The following is a 14,310-nucleotide window of genomic DNA, read 5'->3' as shown; positions in this document are numbered from 1 at the left end:
CATATTTTCACTATAATAAATGTAACCAGGAGTGTGCAATGATGCAAATTATGTGTCATAAATAGTGGCTTATTTTTGCAATTTGGTGCCTAGGGTTATTATAATAGTCAACTAAAACTAAAACCATAAAAACGTTCATTACTTGAAATAAAATGCCTCATTCATTCAACATTGCTCATTTTCATATATAGTAGGTTAACTTGGTGTACCAAAATAACTAAAACTGAAATTAAAAAAAGGAATAAATTGACAAAGTACACAACAAAATTACGAAATATTTACTAAAATAATAATAATAACTATAATATGTCAGTGATACTAAAATAACACTGTTAATACCAGAAACAAACTGAATACTAATCACAAATGGACTTCCCCTGCACCGTAGCTTTCAAACCGTTTTCACATACATTATATTCAAATAAGCCATGACGAAATTTGGTAGACGCATCAGTATTGACGTCAAGGATGCCAAACGGGATTTGCTAGTAAAAAGAACTACAGAAGAGTTTGAAATGGTAGGGAAAAAAGGAGGGGAAAAAAACGAGACCAAGGACTTGCTGTTAGTCATTACGGCAGTATTTTCCAAGCGCGGTTGTGAAGATGTTGCACTTTTGTGTTCTGGGACAAAAGAAATCAATGTGTTTAAACTGGTCCCTATCAGACCATAGAGTTCTACAGTGCTGCACCTCCACTTTTCCCGCTTTCAGTTAATGGCTTCTACACTCACTCACTCACACGCTGAAAATGCAGTCATTTTCCCTCCCTACTGCTCAAAGACACAGCTCTAAGAGCTATAGAAATATATCCTCTGCAATCAATGTTCTAGCGCACTTATGTAACCCACACACAAGATAAAGATTGACAGCTTTTCATATCTGTCTTAGCTGAGGGCCTATAGAGTAAAACAGGGTGATTGCGTTAAAATGTTACAAATATTTCATCATCAGTAAGGTGAAAGTGTCTCTGCTTTGATGCGCGCTAGTCAGCTGGAGGAGTGTTGGCCGCATGCATAATATAAGGAAAATACAAAATAAATCAACAATACATTGGTGTATTAAAACAACAAATAATGGTACCACAATCAACAGTAAGCTAACTTAAAAATATATGATTTCAAATGTTTTTTTTGTTAAATTTCCAAGAGCCATTTCAACTACTTTGAACTGACTTAAAAATTAGATGAATCTTGTTTAACTTATTTTAGTAAAAAACACATTGATTTATAAACATTTTTACTGTGTATAGAAAAAGCCATGGAACATAACCGTGTTTGATAGACAATCAGACCATGCTGAGAAGAGCAAAGACTACGGTTAGGCAGAGATGTATAGTAACGAAGTAGAACTACTTCACTACTGTACTTAAGTACTAAAAGGCAGTATCTGTACTTTACTAGAGTATTATTTTTTTCTCCTACTTCCACTTTTACTTCAGTACATATTTTCGATGAGTTTAATACTTTTACTCCGATATTTTTTTTTATGTGCTGCATCGTTACTCGTTACAATTATAAAAATGTTATGAATCATTCCATTCCAAACCCACATTACCGCGCATGAGAGAGAGAGCGCGCGCGAGAGTGCGAGAGAGAGACAGAGCGCGAGAGAGCCCCGCGAACGCGCATTCACTGTCTTTAAAACAACACGAGCGTCTTGCGCTCAAATTGCTCTCTATTTGTTTACATAGTTAATGTGCACTGTGAAGTAACATATACAAACAATGAACAGCTGTATTTTTATTAACAAAGATTAATAAATACAGTAACAAATGTATTGATCATGGTTAGTTCATGTTAGTTATTAGTCTAATACATTAACTAATGTAATGTTAACAAATCAAACCATATTGTAAAGTGTTACAAACAAATCATTTACTCAGAACAGCTTAATCATTTGAAATAATAAAAACAATATGATGTTCAAACTTTTGACTACTTTCTTTAATAACTACATAACACAATACTTGTACTTTTACTTTCAGTACTTGAGTAGTACATTTTAAAATAAACTACTTGCAATACTTAAGTACAAAAAATGTTGAATACTTTAGTACTTCTACTTAAGTGTGGTGCTTAAAGAGCACTTCAACTTCTACTCAAGTCACTTTTTTGATAAGGAACTTGTACTTTTACTCAAGTATGTGTATCTAGTACTTTATACATCTCTGCGGTTAGGGATATATAAAAAAACTGCGATAAATACTCCAGAGCCAGTCTGGGAAGTAATATGACCTCTTGTATTGTTCCTAGTTAAAATTTTGAACATGATATACTGTAGCTTATTTAGAGTTTGCTTAGAACCCCCAGTAAGAAGCGCATTACAATGCATTGCAATGCCTCTAAGATTAAAAAAGTCATCTTTACAACATTTTGTACAAGAGATTCAAATGTCAATGAAGAAACAAAGATCACTCCTAGATTGCTTATTTCCTTCTGAAACTCAAGTACAGAACCATCAATGATAAGAGGTGTTTGGCCAGCCTTGTGGAGCTGATGAAGAGAACCAAAAAACACAACCTCAGTTTTATCAACGTTTAAACAAAAATGGCACGTTTCATAAATAGGTCACAATTTGTTGTCCCATTACAGGCACTCATTTGTTATAATTTGTTGCAAGTACTTTTAGATATCTTGGGTAAACTTTTATATTTATAAAGATTATTTAGAGAAAAAACAAACTTACTTCCTTAGAGGTCTGGACCTGTATCCACCAATCAAAATCATACAACATTTTCATTTGTCATTTTAACAATCTGTATGCAATTGCAAAATATTACAATTCTAAATAAAATATAAATGCTGTGTGACCACTTAATTTGCACTAAATTATCTTCAAAGCTACCCTGTTATTTAAAACCTTATTGATAAAAAAAAACACAAAAATCAGGGTTCTATATTATACTAAGACAAAAAGAAAAAATACTTTTTTTAAAATGTTAATTTTCTTCAAGCTCTTTTTTTTATACCCCATTTCGTGGAAAATTCCAAATAAAGTTTGAATCTCTGTGCTTTCTGCACATCTGACAAAGAAGATATTTTCCCATAATACAAGACTTAGATGACAGACGAATACTGCATTTATGGGATACCGCTATACCGGTACCGCATTTGGCTTTCTGTTTTTGCAACTGATGTTCTGTTCCGTGTTATTTCTCTCTCTGTCTCTCCCTGTAGGTAGCATTATCACTCCAAACTACCTAGATAACTCAACATCCAATGTGGGACCGTGGTGCTCCTGTGCGGCCAGTGGGAATTTCCGAGATCAGTGCAACCACTTCCTCAGCCATTTCCATGACAATAATTGCTTGAGTGAGTAAAAACTTGTCCCCTGCCCTGTATCACACATAAATATTATGATGATTGCTGGATATTCCCTTTAGTGTGTGGAGGGAAACATGCCCTGCATCCAAATAAGCCTTCTTCCATACTATATAGGAGACAAAAACAGTATGTGAGCCAAGTAGTATGTCTGAATTCATTTTATTCATACAACAGTAGGCAAAAAGTACCTGGATGACTGTTTGATGGACACTTTACTATCCCATGGAGCCATGGGAAAGGATTTTGGAAAAGCAGTGAAGCGAAGCAAGTGATGGAGTATAGGTCACAGTGTCAACATGATGGATGCAGTATGTTGAATTTAATTCATCCTACATACATTCATACTATATAGAACAATCACATAGTTGCATTTTTACTTTTGAATAGTTATTCTCCAAAACTGGCTACATTTAATTTAAGTGTCCAAGGTATTTAAATCAGTGAAGAACTTACTTTGCAACCATTAATCGGTTTGCAGGTGTGTAGTATAAATACCTTCCCAGACATCCACCATCTTGGCATTTCCCTTTAACCTGACGGATGTTCTTTAACCTAATATGACACCCTAACAACAACTGTGAAAACAATATTGGGGCTGTCCCAAATCCCATATTTGCAGTCTGCAGAATCAGAGTCTGAAAAATGGCAATGCTCAGTGCCCTTAACACACACTAAATCAACATTGAGGCTAAGCGTATCTCATCATCCATCATGTTTAGAAACTTACATGCCCCAAAATTGTTAGATGTGAAGAAATACCTTCTAGTGTACTGTAAATTAAAGAGATTACATATCATTTGGTAGTAAAATGTAGTGTTGAACATTTTATTGGAGCAGAGATAAGTAATATATCTGACCCTTTGCTGGCAAAACGAGTCGCTATGAGCAAATTTTCAAAAATGAGTTATTGTTATTTTCACATTCTCTATTAAAAAAAGCTTCAAAATGATGTATGATTTGTTGGACAAAACAATAAATGAGCTACCCCTGTTTGAAATCGATTGAGTCAGCAAAGTCAATTTTGAGAAATCGAGTTAAAGTTTTCTGAAGATTCCTAAACAAAATCACTTAACAATCATACCTTAAAATCCCTGGTAATAACACCAAATAACAACAACTTTTTTCCCATGATACCACAATTGACCGTTCGCAAAGACCGCCCCCTTTAGTTACTGTTGCTATGTCCAACAAGCCATGGCGCTCTCACACCACACACACGTTCTCACGTAGAGAAAATACATCGCAGAGCAAAGAGGACACTGACAACACGCCGACAGACAGGACAGAGCAAGTTACTTTTGATATGAAACAAAGTCTCAACTTTGAAATTGTTATTTTTTAAAAGAAATTTAAACAATAAATACCGTTTTGTGGCTCTTTAATGAGTCGGGATCGCTCTAGCGCCTCAGTTAAAGCTCCTTGTGAACCGATTATCTCTTCCTTCTAGTTCATTGATAAGCATGAAATGCATGAACACTAACCCCCGGTTTCACAGACAATGCTTAAGCTAATCCTAGACTAAAATGCATGTTTGAGCTATTTTAACTGAAAGAATCTTGCACTGACAAATCTTAAAATGTGTCAGTGGCATTGTTTTGTCTAAAGATGCACACCAGTAATGTTTTTTTCTTGGGCACGTTTATAAAAGTTACTTAAATGTCCTAATTGAACTAAGGCCTAATCCTGGCTTAGTCTAAGCCCTGTCTGTGAAACCGGGCCTAAAAGAAATGTTGTTTCAACCGCATTTCAGAAAGACATCAGTACACACCGTTTTTCCAAGTTCAAGTCCACCGACGTTAATCTAATCTAATCTAATTCTCCTGACTGCTTTGTCGGACAAAACGGCAGATTCGGCGATGTGATTTGACAGATCGCCTGTCAATCAAACTTGCGGCGAAGGGTGAATTGTTTGATTAACATTATTACAACAGACAGAAGACCTACTGTACCGCACGGATCTAATGTTACACAACAGACTTACATAGAGACTACCTAACAGGTGTTTAAAAGTTTATTTTAATACAAGTGTCCCATCGATTAATCAAAAGTTCTACAGACACTTGCAGACTTCACATCCATATAAACACTTGGGCCAAATACAGGAAATATGTAATGAAAGTGGTCAAGTGCAAAAAATGCAAGTGTGGGTATTGGAACAGGCCCTTACTCAGGTGTTTTTACTCATGAGAAAGCATTTGGACCCATAGTTTTAATGATTTCGATTTGAATTCAACTTGTCAAATAAACAGTGTTTTATCTGCTCCAGTGGCCTCATGGGAAAGCAAAATGTCCATTGATTCCATGCTTCAGAATCCCAGCAGATGCAGGATGTCACCCAGGTTTTGTTCATGAATGCAGAGTATCCTACTCATTTCACACTGCCTTTTGCATTTGTAGCAGGGAAGCTCAAATGGACACAGGGACTGTCTCACACTCCGTGTACACTCATATACTTCAATTGATAGAAAATAGACCCAGGTGATACAATAGAAGAGTCAGCAGAGAGACGTATTTTCATCCCTGTTCTTCACAGTCAGCACTATTATTGTGCAATCAGCAGCGCTGAGAGAAAACTCTCTTGACGTAACGTTATGAAGTTTGAATGCGTGTCGGTAATGAGCCATTAACAGTCATCAGGAGCACAGGATATCTTCAGCGGTGTGCTCTGCTCATGGCCCACTGCATCTCTGAGCCACTAATAACACACACAACCATGTAAACACTGCTGCAGTCTGACCGCTGAGATCTTGGAGATTAGCTCCAGCTCTGATCCAGAGGTGCTTCAGTGTGATCTTGCTCATCAAAGGTATTTCCGGCATTTACAAAACTGCAGCGTCAAGTTTCCGCCATCTCTCCCTATTCTTTCTGCGGGTCTTGGGGCAGTCCGGAGTGCTGGGTCGGTGTGTATGTGTGCTGATTCAAGCCTAAGCGCAGCCTCTGGTGTCTTGGTAATTGAGCGTAATTTGGCTCCCTGCAGTAAAACTAATGGAGCGGAGACAGCCGGAGAGTAGCAAACAGGACAAAAGTAGCACAGGATGGAGGGAAACAGCTGAAAGAGCTTTTTGAGAGTGAGTCCATTGAGGCTAGTCCTCACCTCAGCTGTTAGGGAACTAGTTTTGCTGGCTACACCGGCCCCCAAACCATCAGCGTACCCCTGGGATGACGATGAAATACTGGAGAAGTATTACAAGAATTTCTTCATTCAGTCAGACTGTGGAAAAAAAGAGCTGAAGTCAGTGGGCCAACAGCCAGCAGAACTGGAATTAGATGGAAGTGATTCAGTGATTCACTAATGTAGTAAAACGTGAAGGTTATGTTTCGTAAGAGCGCTTTCAACGCGGTCCTGAATGAGTGATGAGTGTTTTGATGAGAAATGCGCAGGAAGTGTGACGGCTCATTTCCTGCCTCTGGGTGGTGAGTAAGCGGTAACTGCTAAGTTTGTGCGTGTGTAATGCTAATAACATAGTGTTAATTCGTTTATGTATTGATTTCAAGCTAGTAACTAAAATGGTCATGGTTCTGTAGTGGCAAAAACATTAGGAATAGTTGTGTGCTTTGCTATGTTTGCGTTTACCTACAAGCTGAAGCAGTCCGCAGTGTTTAATCATGTTTACTGCGTAAATTTAATCTGTCCTAAGTGCCACGACAGACAAAAAAAGTGCTTTGCAATTTTACACTTGTTTTCAGCTCGTGTAAGAATATCCAATGTTTACCACGTCATGAGCACATTCTACAGAAAAGGTGTTTACAGAAATTTACAGAGGCCCTAGTGTTTATATGGATGTGAAGACTGCAAGTGTGTGTGTATTTTCATAATGTGCGAGACTTCAGATTCATTGGCTGTTGTTAAGTAAATATGTCAGAGTTATGTTTTTTCATTGTGTTTTAGGGGCTGTTTACACAAAGTTTTCCGTTTTTAGTTGAAAATGGTGTCAACCGTTCCTTTACACGACAACAGCATTTTGGGGGGCCTTAAAACGAAAACTATACTGTTATTGTCTCCGTGTAAACTAATTTGTGAAAATGGTGACGGCATGCACACGTGTATTACATGTTTAGTCTATAGGCATGCGCGTTTGGCTTAAGTGCTGTAAATAATGCATTGCCAACTACTGACCTGCCAGGCATTATACAGCGGTTTTTAGTAATTTTTCGCAGATCCGTGTGAACAGGGATCATTATGGGGTTTTTTGTACATCGTTGTCCTGTAAACGTACCCATAGTTCTGTGCCTGTTTGCCTATGTGACCCAGTTTCCTAGTGTGTGCCAGTTTGTTCCCATGATTGTATATCCTGTTCACCTGTTGCCCATTAATTATCTCATTAGTTCCTCTGTGTATTTATACTCCCCGTTTGGTTCTGTTCTTGGTCTGGTGACGTCAAGGTGTTTGCATCTGTTCCCTGAGAGTTTCCTGTGGATATTTGGATTAAAGACTATCATATGATATTAATGACTCGGATGATTAGCTCAAAAACCATTCTGTCCAGAACTGTGTCCCCATGAGCAAAGATTTCCTATGCCAGCCGAGCAATTGCTATCAAAATGATTAGCTAACGCTAAAAAATCTAACGGTAGTTTCTTGGATGCATTGACACTGTTGGTTGTGCATTGTTGGTGTTAACACTTCTCATTTACTTTGAATGGGTGACGTCATGCGTTGCCGAACTGAATTGTGGGTTCCGTTGCATCCGTCAGGCATCAGCCAATTAGATTGCCTATGCAAATACCCTAGCGCAGACGTTAGCCAATTGCGTTGATGCAACGCTGGAAAAGTAATGTGATTTTCACTATGAAGGTCATGTCAACACCAAGCTTCAGACACACCCTCGGTCAAGCACCAACGCCCCGTGTAAATGCAGCGTAAGCGAGCAAACGTATCCAAGAGGGGCGGAGCTTATCAAATGGTCAGTTGCTTCTAAAATCAGGGGTCAGAGAGGAATCACCACTTCTAAACATTCACTGCAAACTCCCCACTGTAGCCATTCACACCTCCATTACTTAGATGTCCACAAATTCGTCCTGCCCTTCCTCTGAGAGAGAGTGAGACAATATCATAGTTGTTTCACATATATATTGATATAGTTTCACATTACTGATTAAACATCTTTCTAGTCATTGTCTTCGCTTTCCAGGTTTTTTTCTCTCTCTCTCTCTCTCCATCATAACATCCAACTAGATTTCTAGTTGTGTTTATACAGCACATATCAACCAAACTCATTCTGAAATATAGAAATGTTTAATATTAATGAAAGCGCTGTGGATATAGAACGCAGCTGTCATGAAAGGTGTATGAACAGGACTATATTCTGTTCCTGTGTGAACATAGCCACTATATTAGGTTGTTTCCCTGCAGTAATTCAGCTACGCTACGAGTGGGCAGCTTCAATTAGCATCAACTCATGGCGTCTTGCTAAACATTCAGAGACTAATCAACTTCACACCATTTACACTCCTCCACATTACTCTACTGCTAACACTCCTATCATTATGATGTGTTATGACTGTTATGATACGAAGGTCGGATAATGAGGGCTTTAGGTGGGCTGGGGTGAAGGCTAACTGACAGAAATGATATTCTTAATGGTAAACTTAACTAAATAACCCTTAACTTTCCTATACACAAATACACCAAGGATGTAGCTAAGCCATTGCCTTTGAATGTGCAAGACTTCCGATTCATTAGCCACAATATGGGCCAGATTTACTAAACAGGGCAAATTCGCATTAGAGCGCAATTCCATAAAAGCGCTGATGGGAGTGGACAGTTCTGTGTGTGATCTACCGATGACGTGCAAATTAAAGAACGCAGACGCAGCCGTATCATTTTCATAATGACCAGTGCAATCCCTGTTACCCGTTATACCCACCTTTTTTTGGGGGGGGGGTAAATAATGACACACACCAGTAAATTGACGAGCGCAAACCTTTGTAAATCACCTTGCATGATTCATTTAAATACTCTCCTCCCATGAATTTTGTGCCTGAAAGGGAAACTCCTACAAATGCATATGCAATAAGATCAGCCGCAAAAATAACCGTCCGTGCCTTTTCAGCGCTAATTTATCACAGCATGTCTTTAGTAAATCCTGACAGTAGTTTAATGGCAAAAGAGGGTTTGCGCTGGACCAAGCTGCTGGTTAATCTGGCCATATAGGTAAATAACTTAAAGGGTTCAGCGATTAAGCATTAAGCTTTGTATCAGTAGAAAACCGGTAGTATATTCAAATTATGGTACTTTCCCCCCTCATATCCCCATGAGACGAGAGAATTATAGATTTTATTTCTGAAAAAAGTCCTCTGATGACGCAAATACTACAGCCAGTAGTAGGAGCTGTTCCGCATGTTTTCAACCCGCCCACAGCGGAGGGATCTCACTCACAGAATGTAAATGCGCACGACCGCTCGGATTGGGTGGTGCGGAGCAAAGTGAGTGTTTAAACTTTTCAATGTATTCCTATGAAAGTTAATCTTCCATATGCAATCTGAAAACGTGCCAGACTAGACACGCGCCGAGAATGAATGCCGCACTTACCTCAGCTCTGCTCATCTCTTCGCTCTCGTGATGAATGAAATCTGACTCCTGCTGCGTTTCTGGCATGCCTTTCCTTCGGCTCACTCAAGCGTTATTGAAAAGACACGTTTTTTATTGTTGTGTTTATTCTCTAACTGAACGAAATGATTGTATTACTATGAAAATCAAAACGACAGTGGGGGCGGTGGGCAAGTGATAACCAATAGCCGTGGCTTTGGGAGTGGCCTCGTAGGGCAGCGAAGCAAGTGCATTCTGGGAGTTGTTGTCTTTCATCCACATGAGACAAAAATACATTTTCTGTATTTTAGAAGGCACCAAATTCAGAGGCACCTAGAAGGCACCAAATAAAATAAAAAAATCACATTTCTACTACATAAATGACCCAGTTTAAATACATTCATCTTCCCAGCGCTGAAGTACCCCTTAAAGAATAACAAAAGTGCAATAAACAGTAATACTACTTACACTACAAACCAGTGTGTTTATGATTATGATAATACATTAAAATAATATAAATATAAAGCAGCATAACACTGTTTTTGTACAGGTAAAATAACTTGGAAGCAACTGACACCGGAAGCCTCGCACATTCATGTTACAAATGGCTGCTCTTGCTTTAAAAAGACGGTGGATAGAGCAGTGTATGTGCTGGATTTCTGAAATGAAAAATTCGGAAATCATAAATTCATGTTCTATTTCTATTGATGTTTAAAACATTTCCAAGTTAAAGGCTCATAGGACAGCTTTTTCCTGACATGGACAACAAAAACAGCAAGAAGCAACTTCACAGCAAGGTTACAGCACAGTTACCTTTTCAGATCATTAGTGAACAAAGCAGACGAAATGATTGGCTGCATCCAAAAATCGCATAGCCTACTCTCTTGAGTAAGTATTTTGAATAAGTAATTACTGCAAGACTGCTAAAAAATGATGTTCTATATAGTATGACTGTAATCTGGACGTACTACATTCGCCATGTTGTCATTATCATGTGACCTACCAGCGTCAGTTACGTCGCTTCACTACCATTCACACATCCTATAATGGGATAATGTCAAACGTATGCACATTTCAGAATCTCGCCGGAAGTAGGTCATCCGGGTACTTTTTGCCTATTCTTTAACGAGTACTGTGAATTCAGCCATACTTATTTTGTCACATACTGTTTTTTGCCTGTTAGGAACGTATCCGATTTTGGATGCAGCCATTGTCTACATGGAAGGCAGCTTTAATTGAACAGAGCTGAGTGTTTGTAAAAATCTACCTCACACACAGATCATCATTTCAAAGATGTTTGTTTATACTGATTCTGATGGAACTGACAGTGGTGCCTGAGTGGGTGTTGTTTACTTTGTATATGTCACTAGTTTGACATGTTTAGCAATGGAATGGATGCAAACATGATAGATGGGCTTTATATTACATCATCAGGGTAATGAGCAAATCACTGCCAAATCATGTTCCAACACTCACATTCATGACACGCTTTTGGGAAAGCTCAAGAAAGGCAAAAACATTATTTAGTGTCAATGAACAGTGTTATTGTATTAAACGAGTAAATTAAACATTAAGTAAAATATAAATATTAGATGCAAAACTTTAAAAACTGAAGAAAAAAATAGAAATGCTGTCTTGGCAATTAACTGAAATATACATGTACACCGATCAGGCATAATCTAATATTGCGTTGGTCCCCCTTTTGCTGGCAAAACATTCCCCAAAGCCACCGCAGGCTTGCCTTCTTCTCATAGTGCATCCTGGTGCCATGTGTTGCCCTGGTAAGCGACGCACACACACACACACCTGGCCATCCACGTGATGTAAAAGATGTGATTCATCAGACCAGGCCACCTTCTTCCATTGTGCCGTGGTCCAGTTCTGATGCTCATGTGCCCATGTGTTTGTATTTTCGGCGGTGGACAGAGGTCAGCTTGGGCACCCTGACTGGTCTGCGGCTATGCACGGTGTATTCTGACACCTTTCTATTTCTATCAGATTGAGCAATCTGAGCTACAGTAGCTCGTCTGTTTGATCGGACCACACGGGCCAGCCTTCGCTCCCCACAAGCCTTGGCTACCCATGAACCTGTCGTCGCTTCATCTCCCCTGTTAAGATTACAAAGATTAAGCAATTAGTGTTTCAAATTTCAGAAAGAAAATTCACTCAACCACACCACCTTTAACCATTCATAAATCTAGTCTTTCATCACCACCAGAAATGAATACCAGGCTTAGTTCATATCCAGTGCCATCCTCACAGTCGTGCCTTAATTGAGGTGACTTTCACGCCACTGTAATTTCAGACAAGTGACCTACTAGACGAGAATTAATCAATTCAGATTATTATCATTCATACGGCCTGTCACTGTATCTCATATATAGCCAATAAAAAGGGGAAAATGTGATTGTGAAATCTGTATTCAGGTTTAATATCGAAGATAGTTTCGCTGGTACATGGCTGACTGTAAAGAATATTTCGAAATGAATACACACCGGTGTTTTACTAAAGGTAAGATTTGGTTGAAACATCAAGATACTGGAGGTAATCAAACTTCTTTCAAACCCACAGGAACAGAGGCTCACTCAAGTACACTCCATTTTATGCAACCAATATTTCCCCAGGGAAAACACTGAACGAAAATACAAGATAAAGAAAATGGAAGACATGAGCAAAGAAATAAGGACAAATGCCAAGCCGTTAGGAAATACAAGTGGATTTTTTATATATTACATATATTTCTGGAGGGCAGGATTAGCCGATCGGTAATATAGGGATGCCATTTCAACTATAGAAACGGGCTGTATTTAGAGCATGAATCAGATGACGGAGTTTGTGATCTTGAATGCTGTTCTGTCAACATTCATGCTTTATATATAAGCCAGTCGTTCTCTGGTTCCCCCGAGTGTGTTTTGTTGTTTTGATTGTAGAAAAGCATGTTGATGAAATCCAAACCCATTTTGAAAAAGAGACATGTCTGAAAGAGAAAGCCAACCGAGGCATGACTGCCTTCCAGACGTGTTCATCTGCAAAAGGGTGTGTGTGACTTTCTCCCCTCCCTTCCAACAGAGAACGCCATCTTGGCTTTCGGGAACGACACAGACCAGAAATCTGCGACCAACCAAGCTCCAGGCTCCCATACTAACGCTTACAACCAGTTCTTGGTTACCAGCACCGAGACGACCACTACCACCATTGGTTCTGCCATGGAGACCGAGCAGAACATACTGCGTCCACAGATGCCCACACAGGTACAAGCCTTTATCCCAACTGGTCTGACTTCCATTATGTGTTCTAGGACCTTTTGAAAATCTTAACTTGCCAAGCTTTCCTGTGAGTGTAAACAGATTTGCATTGTGTATGACATGCATCCCAAAAATGACATTCTGATTGTCCAGACTGGACCAAAAAAAAAAAAAAAGTACACCTTTTTGAATCGGATTCAAATATGATATGGTTTGGATTTATTTTTCTGCGGTTCAGTTTGCAAACAACTACATGGATTAGAGTCAGACATGCCTTACTGTATGTCTGACTGAACAAAGCCATAGATGCGTGTTTGTCTCACTGCTTATGGAAACAGCGTAAACCAGTCAACATGATTACGGTTGCTTGTTTCCTTGCCTGGCTAAGCTCACCACACTATCCTCGTTTTAAGGTTTTGGGATTTGTCAGCTGGGAGACTAGCAAACCACCTTACTGTAGACTGGCTTTAGCTGTTGTGTTATTTTTAGTGATTCTCAACTAATGCAGCGTTTCAATCAAGACACAGATTTTTACATTGGAACACAATGGGACAATCATTCAAAAATTTAATCTTGAGTTTTATGCTTTCAGAAGCCAATAATTTATGCTTCTAAACCTGTATTTATAATCAGATGCACATTTATTTTTCATCCATCTAGTACTGTGTCTGTAATATTATGCCTCTAAAAGACAACTAAACGGGGCTAAAGGCACACCTTAAGAAAAAAAATGTGCTTTTTACTACTCCCAAAGTGTATGAGTATGAGTTTTTATTGAACAGTTATGGAGCAACAGATTTTGTGTGGAAATAAATCATAAAAGTGGGTTATTTTGTTTAAAAATCTTATAAATGTATGGGGTGGCAAGGGGAACAACGTATTGACACAAATATTTTAGCTAAAATAATGTTTTTATTAATATCCAAGCTAATACTTGCTCAAAACAATCACTTTAGCAAAGTTTGTACTATTTTCTGTTTATTTTGACAAATAAAATCATTCATTTTTGTTCAATAAACATACTGTAATTAAAATGTTAATATAAAAAATATTTTAAAAATACAGAAACAAACTTATTTTGAAAAGTAAAGATTGTGAATGCATTGAAGGAGATCCCATAATATTTTATAACATATTTACAGTATAATTAAATCATATTTTATTATATGATTAATACCATTTTTTCATTATAGATATGGTAGTGATGTCAAACA

At 38.3% G+C, this 14,310-nt stretch overlaps 1 protein-coding gene across 3 annotated transcripts in view; it reads left to right on the top strand.

Moving 5' to 3' along the window:
- The window catches only part of gfra4a (GDNF family receptor alpha 4a), a 145,321-nt gene that overhangs the window by 129,176 nt on the left and 1,835 nt on the right, over nucleotides 1–14,310 (top strand). For all 3 annotated transcript variants that reach the window (XM_079842384.1, XM_079842385.1, XM_079842383.1), the window contains exons 6-7: nucleotides 3,176–3,310; nucleotides 12,921–13,102. In XM_079842384.1, the coding sequence (XP_079698510.1) occupies nucleotides 3,176–3,310; nucleotides 12,921–13,102 (317 nt within the window). The remainder of the gene's footprint in view (nucleotides 1–3,175; nucleotides 3,311–12,920; nucleotides 13,103–14,310) is intronic.

This window comes from Gobio gobio (genome assembly GCF_949357685.1).
Source record: "Gobio gobio genome assembly, chromosome: 18".
Classification (NCBI taxonomy): Eukaryota; Metazoa; Chordata; class Actinopteri; order Cypriniformes; family Gobionidae; genus Gobio; species Gobio gobio.
This window is presented reverse-complemented; position numbering and strand designations above follow the sequence as displayed.